This window comes from Thunnus maccoyii, chromosome 16 (assembly GCF_910596095.1).
Source record: "Thunnus maccoyii chromosome 16, fThuMac1.1, whole genome shotgun sequence".
Lineage (NCBI taxonomy): Eukaryota > Metazoa > Chordata > Actinopteri > Scombriformes > Scombridae > Thunnus > Thunnus maccoyii.
The window spans coordinates 4,460,811-4,476,566 of NC_056548.1; the positions used below are offsets into that span (position 1 = coordinate 4,460,811).

The 15,756-nt window shown below is 39.6% G+C and overlaps 1 protein-coding gene across 14 annotated transcripts in view; it reads right to left on the reverse strand.

Annotated features, from left to right (window-relative positions):
- The window catches only part of LOC121881354 (MAP/microtubule affinity-regulating kinase 3-like), an 85,926-nt gene that overhangs the window by 63,100 nt on the left and 7,070 nt on the right, over window positions 1–15,756 (reverse strand). For all 14 annotated transcript variants that reach the window (XM_042389091.1, XM_042389090.1, XM_042389088.1 and 11 more), the window contains 4 exons: window positions 15,164–15,346; window positions 13,811–13,864; window positions 3,077–3,125; window positions 940–1,005 (listed from right to left, as the gene is read on the reverse strand). In XM_042389091.1, coding sequence (XP_042245025.1) covers window positions 940–1,005; window positions 3,077–3,125; window positions 13,811–13,864; window positions 15,164–15,346 — 352 coding nt within the window. The remainder of the gene's footprint in view (window positions 1–939; window positions 1,006–3,076; window positions 3,126–13,810; window positions 13,865–15,163; window positions 15,347–15,756) is intronic.

Below are 15,756 nucleotides of genomic sequence, written 5' to 3' on the forward strand. Positions count from 1 at the left end.
ATTTATCCTATAAAAAAGGACAGAATTTGGCATTTTAACGTCCCATATCACCTTCGTCTAATTGACGTACACGTGTAATTTATTTGTTTACCGGTTCTCTGAACTCTTTCTACATTAGTCCACCTTTGAAAGCTATTCCGGGAAATGTTTTTCTTCCTCCTTCCATTGAGCATAACTCCCAATCTTCCTTATCTACTGTCGCACAAAGCCACTTATCAGTACTAATTGTGAGGACAAACGTGGGACCTCGCCTGCCTCTGCAGACTCGTCACTAAAGCGGAGATTCGGGATATTTAGTCACAACCAGGTGTGCGGGGCTGCGGAGGAGGAAGAGGAACTACACTGATCACGTTTCCCTGAGTGGAGGAAGCGCATCATCCTATTGAGAACAGCTTCATTCGAACACTCATCGTATACATTGTACAGATGTGTGATTTCATGCAATTCCTTTCAAAGTTAAAGACATTTTCTTGTACAATATTCATCAACATTATGACTCATCTCTTTGAGGAAAATATCGCACACATTTTCTCAGATTTGTACTCGTCTACATGTTTTTTTTCCCCCTTTCCTGTAGAAGTAGAGAGCGCAGACTACATGCCGCTCCCAAGGTGTATAAATTATTAACACACACATTTATCACATTTGCTGTTAATAAATTATACTTGGGACCCTGGGAGCAGCACACCGTATGCAGATGTCTACCAAATATATCTGGCCTTCGGTGCAGCAGCTTTGGGATGCGGATTTTATGTTTTTTTTTTCTTATTTGTCCGCCTCATGACTCATAATCACTTTGGTGTGAGGACGGTAGGAAATAATGTTAAAAAGGTGTTTCTATTTAAGTACAAAAATACATTTCAAACTACAAATGAGACGGTACATCTCCGTCAGACAGGTTTGACATGTTTTCAACGGTTTAAACTTCTCGTGTCTCACCTCCGCTGGCGTACTCCATCACCAGGTAAAGTGTCCTCTCCGTCTCAATCACTTCAAAGAGCTTGACTGAAGAGGAGAAAGAGAAGACACGGACAGGAAATTATAAATTCAATTATAACTTCAGACGGAGGAGATCCACACACACACACACACACACACACACACAGAGAGACAGTAATGAATTCATGGACACGAACACCGAAAATGTTTCCTAACAGACACCCAGAGACAGTGAGTGGAAGGAGGGGAAGGTGGCGGAAGAACAGTCACGTGTTTCTGTTTGTGCCACGTCGTGACGCTGCTCGATATTTACTGTACAGGTCGAAAAAGTTGGTTCTTTTACCACCGTATGTTGAGCTCGCTGATATAAAAGGAGTGAGTGATGAGCGGCGGTGAGCTGCTAAATATAGACAAGGTGGGATGTAAGACAAAGAGAGAGAGAGAGAGAGAGAGAGGGAGAGAGAGATAAAGAGTGTATGGGCAGCTTACTATCACCCCCGGTAATTATAATCACATTTCTGCAGAGGAAATCATGGAGCGCAGGGAAAGGAAATTAAAAGTAATTAGTGGGGAATCACGGCAGGCTTGTCTGATGTGCACATGGTGTGTGTATCCGATGACACACACACACAAAGAAAACTCTTTTGGAGCTTTGGTCTGACATTTAGGATCATGTTGGACCTTGCAAACACCATGTCGGCTTCCCGACTGCCAGATCTAAATCACGGTGCCATTTCTCATCTTTTTTTTTTTTTTCCCCTTCTTCTTTCCAGTCCACGTTCGAGCCCTCAACAGCAGAGGTTTGTGTGTTATTGGCTTCTTCTTGCTGGTGCAGTGGTTTGGTGTTAGCTGGTATTTCCTCTCGCAGCCGGCTGTGTGAAGCCAAAGTTTTGACTGCTCCCGGCAGTGTGTGCTCGCTCTTGTTTATTGATCAAAACCGCTTGATCTTCTAACACCAAACAAAGCGGAAAGAAGTGCTCTCCAGTTTTGGACTCAATCAATCACCTACAGCTGCCCGGAGAGGACAGGAGTCAAAGTTTATATCATGTTAGCGTATCATTATTTCAATTTGTACGCCTTTTACTTAAATGTCAAGGATGTTTTTTTTGGCATTGGCTTTAATGTGTGACCTCCTAATATTCTGCATGGCTTGCATATTTACAAAAACCTCCAAATTTCCAGCTTTGACAGGATTTTTTTTTTTATATACAAAAGAATGTAACAGTCTTCTGTGGTGTTTGTATAAAAAAATGCACTAAAAAGCTTCACTAAAACTATGTGTAACATAAAACAGGCAACTGCAGATAAAACAGATCAACATGCTGGTGGTTCATATGACTGTCCAGGAACAGAAAGGTCAAAGGTCAGAGCTCTTGCACGTCAAGTTTCCCCAACCTGATCAATATAAAACGTAAATAACTGAGTCTTCATTGGTAGCAGAATATAAAAAATATATATATATATAAACAGTTTTGGAAATATCTGAATTTACATGTGCAGGAATTCAGAATAGATTTGGATCATCAATATTTTGGGAAATACACATATTTACTTTAAGAGACAAGAAGATCGATACCATTTACAAGTCTGTGCGTTAAGTAGAGAGTAAGAGTCAGGATGTGGTTAGCTTAGCTTAACATAAACACTGAGAGCAGGGGGAAACACCTAGCCTGGATAGTACAAAGTTAGAAAAAAATCCACTTACAAATCTACCACTAAAGCTCACGAATAAATAAACTGCATCTCATTTGACATGTGAAAAGAAAATGAGTGGTTTCAGGGGTAGTTTCGTGTTGTTGCTGGCAACCTTACAGTGACAAAAAGAAGGAATGAGTAATGTTGCAGCATGTAAATTCTCTCTAAAACCACACATTTTGCATCTTTGTTTGGGAACAGATTAATATAACAAGATACACTGTGTTAATTAGTTCTGAACTTTCCTCCCGTTTCTAGTCTTTATGCTAAGCTAAGTTTAGCCGACCGCCTGCAGCTCCATACTTAACATGCAGATATGATATTGATCTTTATATTTAACTCTGGAGAAGAAAGCAGATAAGCACATTTCCCACAATGTTGAAGTATTCCACTTAACTGAATGTGTGCTAATATACAGTGTGCATGTGTAAGATCCACTCACCTATATTGGGATGATTCAAGATCTTCATTATTCTTACTTCTCTGAAGAGCTGAAAATAAAGAGAAAGTGTTTACAAATCAAGCTGCAGGGTTCAGTAATTATACTACATTCTGTCTTTAGTAATATTCTTCTTTGTAACACCTCTGACACCAGTTAATTAAGTCACGCAGCAATATTTCATTAGAAAACACATTTTCAGATTCATTATTTTCAGTTTCTGTCTTGTGTCTGAAGTTTTTGTGTCCTGATGTGATTCCTGATGAGGAGGAAATACGTCAGCTGCTTCAACACTGCTGTTCTTATTCTTAGCTCACTCCTATTCTTAGACGGCTCATAACAGGAGATCATGAGTTCAGAAATCCAAACACTGGTCCTTGTGCTCGCCAACGTCAACACATTTGTCAAGGAAATGTGATTCATTTTGTCACCGACCGGCACCAAATCACGACGACAGGATTCCCGGCAGCACAGCGCCGGTTTAAACCAGCCTGAGAGATGCTCGTACGAGACGGCAGACTACCCGCTGTGGGGTCGGAAAAGGGATCTGAATCAAGTTAAACATGCAGCATCACATCTCCACCCCTCCCCACTAATAATAAGACACTCTGTAGGCACACGCTCGCTTCCCCATCAGCATTCAGAGCGACCAGACAAGCAGATTTGTAACAGCCAAAAAATGCTTTTTAGCCTTCCGTTCTGTACGAGTCATAAAGGAGAAGCAAGTGCTATTTATTATTGATCCGCTGTTAACTACACCGCGCTCGCTTCCTTTCCATAAAAAATATAAAAAGGCATCAATCTTTCATGAGGCAGGAGTAGCCGCTGAGTGCTAGTTAGCTCAGCGAGGAGCAAATCACAGGCCAGAAAACACACATATCTTCTATCAAACGCACAAACACATACGGCAGGAAATGTATCGCTACAGTGTTTAAACTTCCTGATAATCAAGTGGTCTTTCTGAATAATATCAGATAATGTATTGATTATTTAATCCACTGAGTAAAATATTTAGTCTATAAAATGCCACAAATAACGACAGACGTACATCCTGAAATTGCTTATTTTGTTTGAACGTCAAAATAAAATCCCCGCTGTTCAATTAATAATGATAAACAAAGAAAATCAAGCAAATACTCAAATAATTAAGCTGTAAACACCAAATGCTCAACATTTTATTTGCTTAAACCATTAATCAAATATTAAAACTGTTGTAATGTTTTCATTTTATAGATGATCATTTCAGCAGCACTGGTTAAGATGTTGTTTTCATAACATTTATTTTGAAAAATTGTGTATCTGAAACATATTGTTGAGACAATCTCTCATTTATCGCTCTCATACACAACTGTTCTTTTCAAATTATTTATTACTTTGGTGACTAAGTAAGCAAACATGATGTCAGGTTCCTCCTAAATTATCAGAGCATAAAATATCTTAAAAATGTCAATTTTGTTTGAAAAACAGTCACAAATTCTACACTATTGAATTAATAATGATATGAAACAAGTTATACATTTTTAAAGCTATAACCACCAACTGTTTGACATTTTTTTTCTGAATAAAAAGATGAATCAATTATTAAAACTGTCAGTTTTCACTGAACTGCCAAGTTATTTCAGCAGCACTGTAAGTGTGTTTTTTTAGCTTTAACTTTGACAAATCGGCTGAAATATCTCGTAAAAGTAATAAATCATTTTTAACTTGTGTTTTTTTTTTTCTCATTTATCTGTAAGCTTGTATCTATTCTCTCAGCGGGGAGTGAAAGGAACGACAAGCGACGAGACAAAAGGCTCGCTGACAGATTCGAACCCACGGCGCCTCGAACCGGCGGATCCACCGGGACGCCCTGTGAAAGCCTTCTGTCCTGAACCCTCCACTGCTGGAGTCTGCCTGAGAGGCAAACAGATGGTGACAAACAGCGGGTGATGTTTTCACATTCAGTTTGGTGCTGCACGCCGAGCTGCTCAAACACACACACACACTTACACAATGCTGTAAAAATGTGATACATGTCGTTCACCGTCTCTCGTGTTTCACACCGACCCCTGTGCTCTCTGATCTAGGCCCGCCCTTGTGTGAGTCCACTGTGCTGATCTTCCATTTAATCTTGTTTTATTTCCTGTCAACAGTTTTTTTTTGGGGAGTTTTTTTCCTATTTGAATCACAAGTCTGAGGATAAAGGATGTTGTTTGCTGTAAAGTCCCCTGAGGCAAATTGTGTGTGATCAGTGATGTCGACAGTTAACCGTTAATCAGTTAACCACCAAGCAAATTTTTGACTGGTTACACATGTCTGTCTACGGATTAATTTGCATACTAAGGTTGGGTACTGAACTTGTTACTTCATGTTAGATCAATCGCTGCCAAATTTCGGTACCTTGTGGGGCTGAGAGTGAGCACAGCCCCGAAATAAGTTCTTAAAAAAAACACACATTTACCAATCGAAGCGTCTCACTGACAGGAGCACCGACCCCGCAGATACAAAGAGACGTGATGGATCAATTTTTCCAACCTGCACGGTGGCTAGCAGCTAGTTAGCATGGCTAGCATCGTTAGCATAGCCGTGCCGTGCCATGCCGTGTATAAAAATAAGGGGTGTAGCTGCAGTGTCTCTGGTTTAAGAGCACCGTGTTGGGGCAGGTGACAGGTGTGTTTAACCCTCCTGTTGTCCTCGGGTCAATTTTGACCCAGGAGGTGTCATTATGTGCTGAGTAAGAAATTATCAATTATTTTAACTATAGTTGAGATCAGACTGGTATGTGTAAAAGTTTAGTCGAGATACTGTTAAAACCATTTCAGTTGTTTTGATGACAGAACCTGTTGTCCTCCCGGGTCAGTTTTGACCCGGGAGGACAACAGGAGGGTTAAGGTATTTGTATGCTCTGTAAGACGTCACGGCAAGGATATAAAGTCACACAGCTGATGGACTGTTAGCCTAGCATGCTAATCCTACGGTCTATCTGTAATTACAACGTATATGTTAGTTTGTTATTAAGTCATCGCCCAGTTGATGAGCCGAATGATTGAGAACAATATATAAACCAAACAATTAACTATAAAAATCAGTAGTTGTAACTCTAATTGCATCTTTTATATTAATAAAATGTTTAACTTGAAGACTTTTAATAATCATCATGAAGACATGACTGTTCACACTCTTATTTATTATTAAATATTTGTACTCTACTGTGTTTTTATCTACATTTTATTTATTCCTGTCTCCATTTTTATCCATTTTCCTTTGATCCTCATAATTATGTCTGTGTTTGTGTTTAATCCTCATCTCTTTGTACATGTGTCTATGTATAAATAAATTGACTTGACATATTCTCATTGTTACCAAAGCAGATTCCATCTTTCTGCATCCTTCAGTTATGTAGAAATCAGCTTAAAAAACAAAAAAAACTGTTGTAAAGATAATAACTATCACTTCAAATCATAACACATTATTTCAAAATAGTAATTCAAACACTCAGGGAACGCCGGCTGTGGGAGTTACAGATAATAAATCTTGTTTCGTTCCCGGCTGTGAGACGGCTGAAGGGTTAATTATGAGCTGCAGTCAGGACGGGAGTTTTGGAAGCCATGTTAACAAACTGAGTCTGTCTGCTGCTACGAGGAGGAGGAGGAGGAGGAGGAGGAGGAGAAGAAGAGCCTGAGGTCTCCTCACTTGTCATTACTCCGCCTGTGATCCCGCTCTGCCCGTCATTATACTGAAAATACTCTCCTGAGCTCTCGCAAAAAGTACAGAGGAATAAATCTGAGCTGCTTCTCCGCGTCACAGCGGAAACATCTTCACTGCTGCTCAGGAAGAGGGAAATAATTTTAGGGCGGCTGATGCTTGCTTTTAATATTGATAAGTGTGCAGATCATTTTCACAATTGTTATGTCTATGAAATGTTATAATTCCTTAAGGCTCAAGGTGACGTCTTCAAATGTCTCAAAATCCAAATATATTCAGTTTATTATCATGTATGACACAGAAAAGCTTCAAATTCTCACATTTGAGGAGCTGCGAAATGAATATAAGCTGAATATTTGGCCATTTTGGTTGAGAAAAACTACTTCATTTATTATTTGATTATCAAAAATAATCATTTTCAGTCAAATAACTAACTTTATATTGATGGTTAATCTAAAGAAACAGTGAAATAGATCCAGTCCAGTTATTCTCTTAGTCAGAAACAAGTTTTTTTTTTCCTCAACTCTGTGACTTTGTATATTTTTTTGGGCACAGTCTGTACTGTCCTATATAGCAGATACAAGCCTTCTGACACCTGGATGTGTTGGAGGAAAAAAAAAAAACAACAAACCAGCTAGTATATGGGAATACTTTGTCAGGTATGTTATGCAGTAAACAGAATTAGAGGAAAAACACGAGAGACTGATGATTCACCGCATGATACAACCATTAAGGTTAAACCTGCTGGTGATCTGCTCATACCAGCGAGATGATGCACAGCTGTCGTCCTCGGTTACATAATCGAGTCTCGTGATCGATACCAAGCACCTTCGGGTTGAAATGACACACGGTTTGAGGGTGCGATCACACCCGACTGTTTTTTTTTTTACAAATCTTGGTGTAAAAATCTCACCAAGTGTTTTTCCTGTTTAGGTTAACACAACCTCAGTGACAAGTGATCTGCAGCTCGTTAACAACATCCCACGGTTAGATCAGTCACAGGGTTGTTTTTTTAGTAAACTTTGATCCCACCAGGTTACAAAAAATTCAAGGTGAGTCACAATAAATCTGTTTATCAGCTCCTGTCTGTGTGCTTTTTTTTTTTTTTTTTGCTTTAATTGATCTCCGGTGTTCATTTCTGTTAAAAAGAAATTTGCTCTTTACCGCATTTTGTTAAGCTCGGCGTCCCGAGAGAGAGAGAGAGCGAGAAAGATAGAGAGAGAGAGAGAAGCTGCTTCTCAGTGCAGCTATTTAACATCCTCTAAAGCTCGGATGTTATTGTTCTCATTCGGCCAAATAAATCTACTTGAGGGAGTAAACGCTCTGGTTCAGATTTATTGCTCCCATCACACCCACTTTAGGACACTTCAGAGAAAATGTTGTTTTTGTTGCAGCCTTTTTTTTCTTTTTTTTGGAATCATGAGCTGCAGATCAAACTGCTGCAGACTTTAAAAGAGAATTATAAACTTTGAATTAAGAGTGTTTGGGTTTTCTCTCGCCGGATCAATTTAGGTTCCTAACATCACAGGTCGTCCTGTGTGTCTCTAACTGGTCAGCAGTTTGATTAAAAAGTGATTTTCCTTCATTGTTTCTCAGACTTTTGCATTTGAGTCATGTTAAGAGGCCTGCAAAACTCAAATTACAGTATCTCACCACACAAAAGCAACAATTTGAGTTAAATCCAAAAAGAAAAAAATGTTTGTTTTTTGTACTACTCCTGTAATCATCTGATCAGACTGGCAAACACTGGTTTAGTAGATTAATTAATATGACTGGATATTGTTGGAACTGTCTGACACCTGAACTTCAGTGCTGATTCCAAAGAAATACGTTTTTTAATACAAGTTTTTCATTAAAAGTCTTTTCTTTACATTTACAAAAAAGCCAAATTCCACCGATGCAGAGTTTTTGTGACTTCTTCACACAAAGACGTCTAGAGCTGAAAGGATTAGTCGATTGATTGATATTGTGTGATCAGTTAATCATTTATCAAGCAAAAATGCTGAACGACGACGGCGTCGCAAATGTGAAGATTTGCTGCTTTTCTTATGAATTAAGTTATTCTTATAAATTAGAGATGTTTGGATTTTATCTACATTGACAGTTGGACACAAAAAGCTGTTTGAAGACGACACCTTTAACTCTGACAGACATTTTAAACTGTTTTCTGAGGTTTTACAGACACATTTAGTGCGGCTGCGGCTAACGATTATTTTCATTATTGATTAACTGAGTTGTCATTTGGTCTATAAAATGTTATAAAGTGACAGATCAAGATGCAACCTAAGAGCCCGACAAACAGTCCACAACCTGAATATATTCACTTTACTGTCATAGAAGACTAAAAAAAACAGAAAATATTCACATTTAAGAAGCTGGAACCAGAAATTTTTGGCTTTTTTCTTAAAGAATGACTCAGAACGATTAATCAATTATCAAAACAGTCAGCGTTTAATTCCCTGTCGGTCGACTAATTGTTGCACCTCTTCAAAAAAAACAAAACTATTAAATCAGAATATATAATTCAACAAAACTAAGAGCAAACATTCAATGACGACTTTCAGTACATGTGTTCAATATTCAGTCCTATTAATTAATGTAGCCGGAGAAACTGTAAATATTTGTTCACATGATGAAGAAGAGAGCGATCCTCACAAATCAACTCTTGTTGATAAATGAGTTTATATGATGCACTGCGGAGTTCCTGCCTCCAGGCTCTAATAACTGCTTCATCAGAAGGATAATGTGAGTACAGGGAGCGGAGGTCGCCCCAGACTTCAAGCATTTGATGGACAGTGTTTACATTTAATCAAGACTTCCCAAGTGTCACACTCCCTCCTCTGACCTTTGACCTGGAAGACGACAAGAACCCTCTGCAGGCTGAATCGGGACACGAGGAAGAAGAGCAGAGCGCGAGCTGGAAGCAGTTCGCCAGCAGCCGGTGACAGATGTGAACGTCGACTCAGCTCCTCCAAAACTATTAAGAACAGTGGCTGAAAATAAACATTTAGGCTTCGGAGACGATATCCCCCGCTATCAGCCTCTCGCCAATTCTTCCAGTTACATAAGAGGTCAGGACACAGAAGTGCCGGCTCCGAGGCAGGTTGGCTGTTACAGCGGCGCCGGCTCAGAGGCAGGAGGGAGCGAGGAGGAGAAAATAAACATCAGATCCTATCCTTTCAAAACTCATCTGAACCTGGACGCAGCGTGTCTCGTGTGGCTCGTAGTGATAAACCTACAGAGAATTATCAGCGGCTCTGCAGCTCCGCTCGGCTTTACCGAGCTTTATAGTGAGTTTCAGCTCATTGTTTAGCTGTCTGGCTGCAACTTTACTGTTTTGGTTCGCTCTCATAGCGTCGTTTCCAGCCGTAGCAGGCAGCTGTTTTCAGAGAAAAAGCTCTTAAAAAAGCCACTGTACACTACCTGCTCAAAACCAAGACAGTTAGCTGTAGACTAGCTGGTGAACATAGAGGATCATTTAGCAGCTAAAGAGCCAGATATTTCCCTCAGGAGCCGGTAGAAAGCAGAAACAGAGCTAAAAGAGAGTGAATATTGGACTTATATTCACCAGGTGGACAGAAACACGACTCCAAATGAATGATAATGTCGCTCCGAAACTGCTGGATGTTTGCTAACGAGTTCAACATATCAATTTGAAAGGTGATGATGCAGATTGGTGACAAATTAAAGGAATAAACAGAGTAAATGAGTTGAGAGACAGTCATTCAGGTTCTTCTATGGAGGACACGAGGAGTCACTGATTGGTTTGATGAGTCAGAAAATGATATGAATCACATGCTGAGGCCTTCACAGTCACCACATCTCAACCAAACCTTTGGAGCTTCTGGATGACAAATGTGTTTTATATCATCATCATTTCTAGTTGACATTATGAGTGTATGTGATGTGCTGTGTGTAGCTTTGTATTTTGTATTATGTGTTCTTTTTACTGCTTGTTGTGCTGGTGTATGTTTGTCTGGGACTACAGATGCAAATTAGCTTCAAGCTAACTCTGGTGCAGTGCATCTATAATGTTTCAAACTGCACACTGTCCCGTTCAATAAATAAATCAAATAAAATCAATCATCATCATTCAAAACACCAAATGACGGTACATGATTTGGAAGAACGATGTTAATCTCTCACTTCCTTTAATTTGTCACCAGTCTGTACGTCACTACTTGTTCCTGCTGAGAACTAGTGGACAAATAAATCATTTAATGCAGATTTAAGTTGTTGAGCCCCGTTCAGGACTGTCTGGTTCCTTCGTTTTTCCACAACAGCTCTTTACATTTTTGTGATTGTTGTCGCTCGTCTCACGATGCGACTTAGGAAACGTGCCGTCCGTTCTGTCTAGCCGCATGTTACTACGTTATCAAGAGAACATATCATTGTCTAATTTTCTTATCAAGGACATTTTCTATCACAATCTGTGTTTGTATCGTTTGTATTTCTCAGATCTACCACACACGCGCGTCGGTGGTTTTAACGCCAACAGGCCCTAATGAAGATCAAACCCGCAGGATTAGTGCTCGCTGAGTTTGATATCCTTAAGATCAGCCGCAGATCTGATCCATGTCAGGGTTTCCTTCAACTGAATCTCCAACTCATCGGCAAAAATAGAAAAGATCGAGCCTATATATAGAAACACATGACATGAATTGGAACATTTTATGTGTCAATCATGTAAAAAAGGTGCTGAAGTATTTAAATGTGTTTTCTTTTTTTAAGAGTGTTCCAGTTCCTTAAAATAAACATCAGAAGGAATATCAATCCCTTGTGAAGCAGCAGGAAAAATAACATCTAAGAGATTTTTTTTTCCTTGACTGTGACAAAGCAGTAACCTAAAAACAACAAGGATAGCCGACAAAAGCCTCACGCTTTGTGTTTCCGTGAACAGCGCTGTCATGACTCAGTGTTTTTCTGTCAGCGTAGTGTCACAGCCAACGCCAAAGGGCCCGGGCCTCTGAGATACAAAGGCCAGAATCAATGGAGCTTTGGAAAAACTGATGGAAAACCACTGCCGACCGCTGAGAGAGGAGCCGAACAGCGGGGGCCAGCTGAACATCAACACCCGACATCATCACCGTCACCACCAGCCGCCGCCACGCTCTGCCCCGTCCCCTCTTATCTGTCTGATGAGCAAAAAAAAAAAAAAAAAAAAAGCCTCCGGAGCTGCAACAGCCCAGTCGATATCGCTCTGACTTCCCCGAAACCGCTTCCAGGCCGAGAGACAAAATGTACAGCAGCGCAGATCAAAACAACCACACACACACACACACACACACACACACACACACACACACACACACATCTCCCTTGCTAATGAGTGTACACACAAAATAAAAAAAAGGAGACAGGCTTATGGGCAGCTCATTCTTAGCTCACTGACTTCAAACTGTAAGTGAAACTGCTTTTCATCTGGCAGCAAAAAGGAGCTTTCACTCTCTCAGCCTGTGAATTTGCATTTTAAAAAAGGCAAACCCGCTTCTTAAACTTTTCAACTCCTTGTCGTTACTCTACAGCCGTTAACGCTGTGTGATCAACATTTACTTCATAATTATAAGTTGAAGTAAAACTTAATTTGGTTGATTCAACACAGAAAACAAAACTGTCACACTGACAATCAAACAGCATGAACTGAGGAAAAAAAAAAAAAATCACACTTAGTTTCTCTCGGAGGCCGACAGATGTTCAGAGAAAATAAAAAGCAACAGTTTCCAGCAGAAAAGTCTTCATGTGGGCAAATCTGGATCTTCAATGTCTTAAAAGAGGCAGAAGTAGAGCTGGATTCCACAAGTCCAGAATCGATTAATACTAATGTTGCATAAAACGCTTCTCAATTAATTCTGGGAACTTAAAATTTCTTCTACATTTAACAAGTGAGCGACACAGTTGTTTCCTTGAATATAAAACTGTGTATCTGCAGACGGCTGCTAGCTAGCGTTAGCCACCCGGTGGCGACAGACTGAATACAGAGTATTTTAATTGATCGCCAACTGTTTTCATAGTCGACTCATTGTTTTGAGTTATTTTCTTAAGAAAAACACACCAAAAAAACCCACAAAGCAGCTTTTTATGTCATTATACAATTAAAATCAGTAAGCCACACTTAACACACTTTACAGTAACGAGGTTACTACAGTGCATGTGAACCGATTAACCATGTGACCTGTTTTTTCCTGATAAATCTGCTTAATTAAGTCCATGTAATCACACTGATAGTTAGTTAGTTACAGGTTAGCCAGAGTCAGCTGACCATCCTGAGACACGACACACCTGTAAACTGAAGCACAAACTTAAACTAATCACGTCACGTTTATGAGACTGTTGTGATTCAATGCGGCTAATATATCCAGCTATCATCTACGTTAACTTTTTATTTAAAAAAAATAAATAAATCTGCTTTTTCCACACGTTGAAATAACTCAATAACCACAAAGGAGACATTTTACACATCATGCAGCTAACTGAACCATTTACAACAAATAAACACTGCATACACACAACATTTAGAGCTGATGTACGACTGCTTTTCCTGAGAAAAGGTGAGGATACAAAGAACGATGTCTGGATTTCAAGAATCGATACTGGATCCCTCAAATAAAAATCGCAATTAATCAAAACAAGTTTTTACATCCAGCCGGAGGCAAAATTACTTGAATTCACTCTTTTTTTTCCCCCCTAAATTGTCTGAGAATCAAACCTAACACACACATACGATCTCCTCTGAGGCCTTGTGTTTCAATTCTAACAAGCTTTAAAGTCCAAACTCTCATCATGGTGTCGTCGATGTAGAGCTGAATCAGCATCTCCGACGCAAAAAGCATCAAACTAAAAGAACACAAGCCCTTAATTCAACCCCGGGAAGCTATATGGAGAACACATGCTCCCGTCCCAGCATGCCCCGCTTCCCATTTACACAATTAATACTCAATCTGTTGTGCTTCATGAATTAGTAAATGAATTCTGCCACAGCGTGAGTGTATAACAGGGGAGAGAGAGAGAGAGAGGGAGAGAGAGAGAGAGAGAGAGAGAAGGGGGGTAAATTACCTTCTGAAGGCTGTTTGGATTCAGCTGTGTCTTGTCTATTATCTTAATTGCCACCTGTGGAGAGAAAAGAAAACAGCATTGAAACGGAGCTAAATGGGACACAAAGGCAAGAGAAGTGAAAAAAAGAGGAAGTGGAGTATGACATTGAAACTAAAAAGAAAAAAAAAAAGAAAGCAGCACAGAAAAGGAAGCAGACACAAAATGCATGTTTTTTTTTTAATGGGAAAACTGGATTTAAAGATTTAAATGGCAAATCTGAGAGAACTATAAGACAGTTTCAACATCCTCCTTTAGAAAAAAATACAGCAACTGGCGAATAACAAACAACAGACTCGGGGAAGGGATTGAGTTAAATGTCGTACACTGTGTTATGAAGAAGCTTTTTCTGGTCATAATTATGAACAAATCAAATGCTCGGCAGCGACAGCTCTCCCTGCGTACATCCATTACTGCCAACGAGGTTTACATCGATATATCTGGCAGTATATAGAGCTGGCAGGGCTGGTGCTGATACCACGTCAGAGTGTTGGCACGGATACCAAAACATCTTACTTTATCTACCTTACTTTGAGCCTTATTTTACCTCTGAAATCTCTATATAATCCTGTGTTTCATCCAACAAAAGAAGCCAAAACGTTCTCTAATTATAAGCAGCTATACAAGAACTTTGCCAAACTAAAAGAGTTAAAAACAGGCAAAATTTAGATTCAGATCAGGAACTGTTTTATCAAACAATAAGCAGGAGACAATGAAGCTGACTGGAAATTCACTGCCGGCTTTTTTGTACTTCTGTTTTCAATAGTCGGTGCATCAGACACATTCCAGTAAAATATCAAAGTATTGACGTTCAATTTCCAGCCCTGAGAGCCTGTATGAGCCTGTTAATAAAAAAGAAATATCAGCCTAGTGTGTGTGTCATCCTCCACCAAAACCACAGAGATAAACTCATCAGCTCTGTGAAGGAGAGAGGAGGTCGAACCAAATCAGTCCTAGTGGTCAAATATTGGTGTATAATCAACGTTTCATAAGAGATTCAGGTTCCAACAGCAGATATTGTGTTAAAGATTGTGGTTTTCCTTTAGGCTACATGTACTTTATGTATTATTTTATGTTATGAAAGTTATGTTTTGGCTTCATTCTTCTTCTCTGCTACATTTCATTACATTTAAAAAATCTTTATTCTATAAATATTCTAGCGACATACATCTAACTTTATCTATTTTTCCAAAAACACGCAGATATTGTTCACCGTATTCCTCTAATTGACATCATCAATATCTAACGGCGTCAAAACAATAATATAACCTGATTAAACTTCCTCTCATTATAAACATTTCTCTTTTCCTGCCTCACCTCTCTGCCGGTGAGGATGTGTCGGGCCAGTTTGACCTTGGCGAAGTTGCCCTTCCCGATGGTTTTGAGCAGCCGGTAGTTGCCGACGTGGGGCTGCTGCGGCTCCTCGGAGCTGCGGGGACGCACGCCGGTGCGGGCCGAGCGCGTGCTGATCTCCTGACGCCCATTGCTGTGAGACGTGTGCTGAAAAAAAAAAAAAAAAAAAAGACACATTATTTTAGATGACGTTGAATCGTTCTTATTGTGAAACATCTACATGTATCAGCGGTGACTCATGTTGACCCACTGTGACAAATCCACTCAGGATGTGCAGAGCAAAAAAGATATTTATAGTGCTGCACCAGACAAGGGAAAAAAAAAAAAAGCTTTTTATCCCTCAAGCACAGGTGGCAGAAATACTGCCAGTATTTTCCAGGCAGTTTCACCATTTCATCAACTATATAAGAGCCTCAAAACCACAAAGATATTTTATAATCACTCAGTACTTTATATTTCTATAATCTACCAAATTCTTTGATGACTAATCTTTATAATTTGGTCTATGAAATGTCAGAAAATAGTGAAGAATGTCCATCACAGCTTCCCATAGTCTT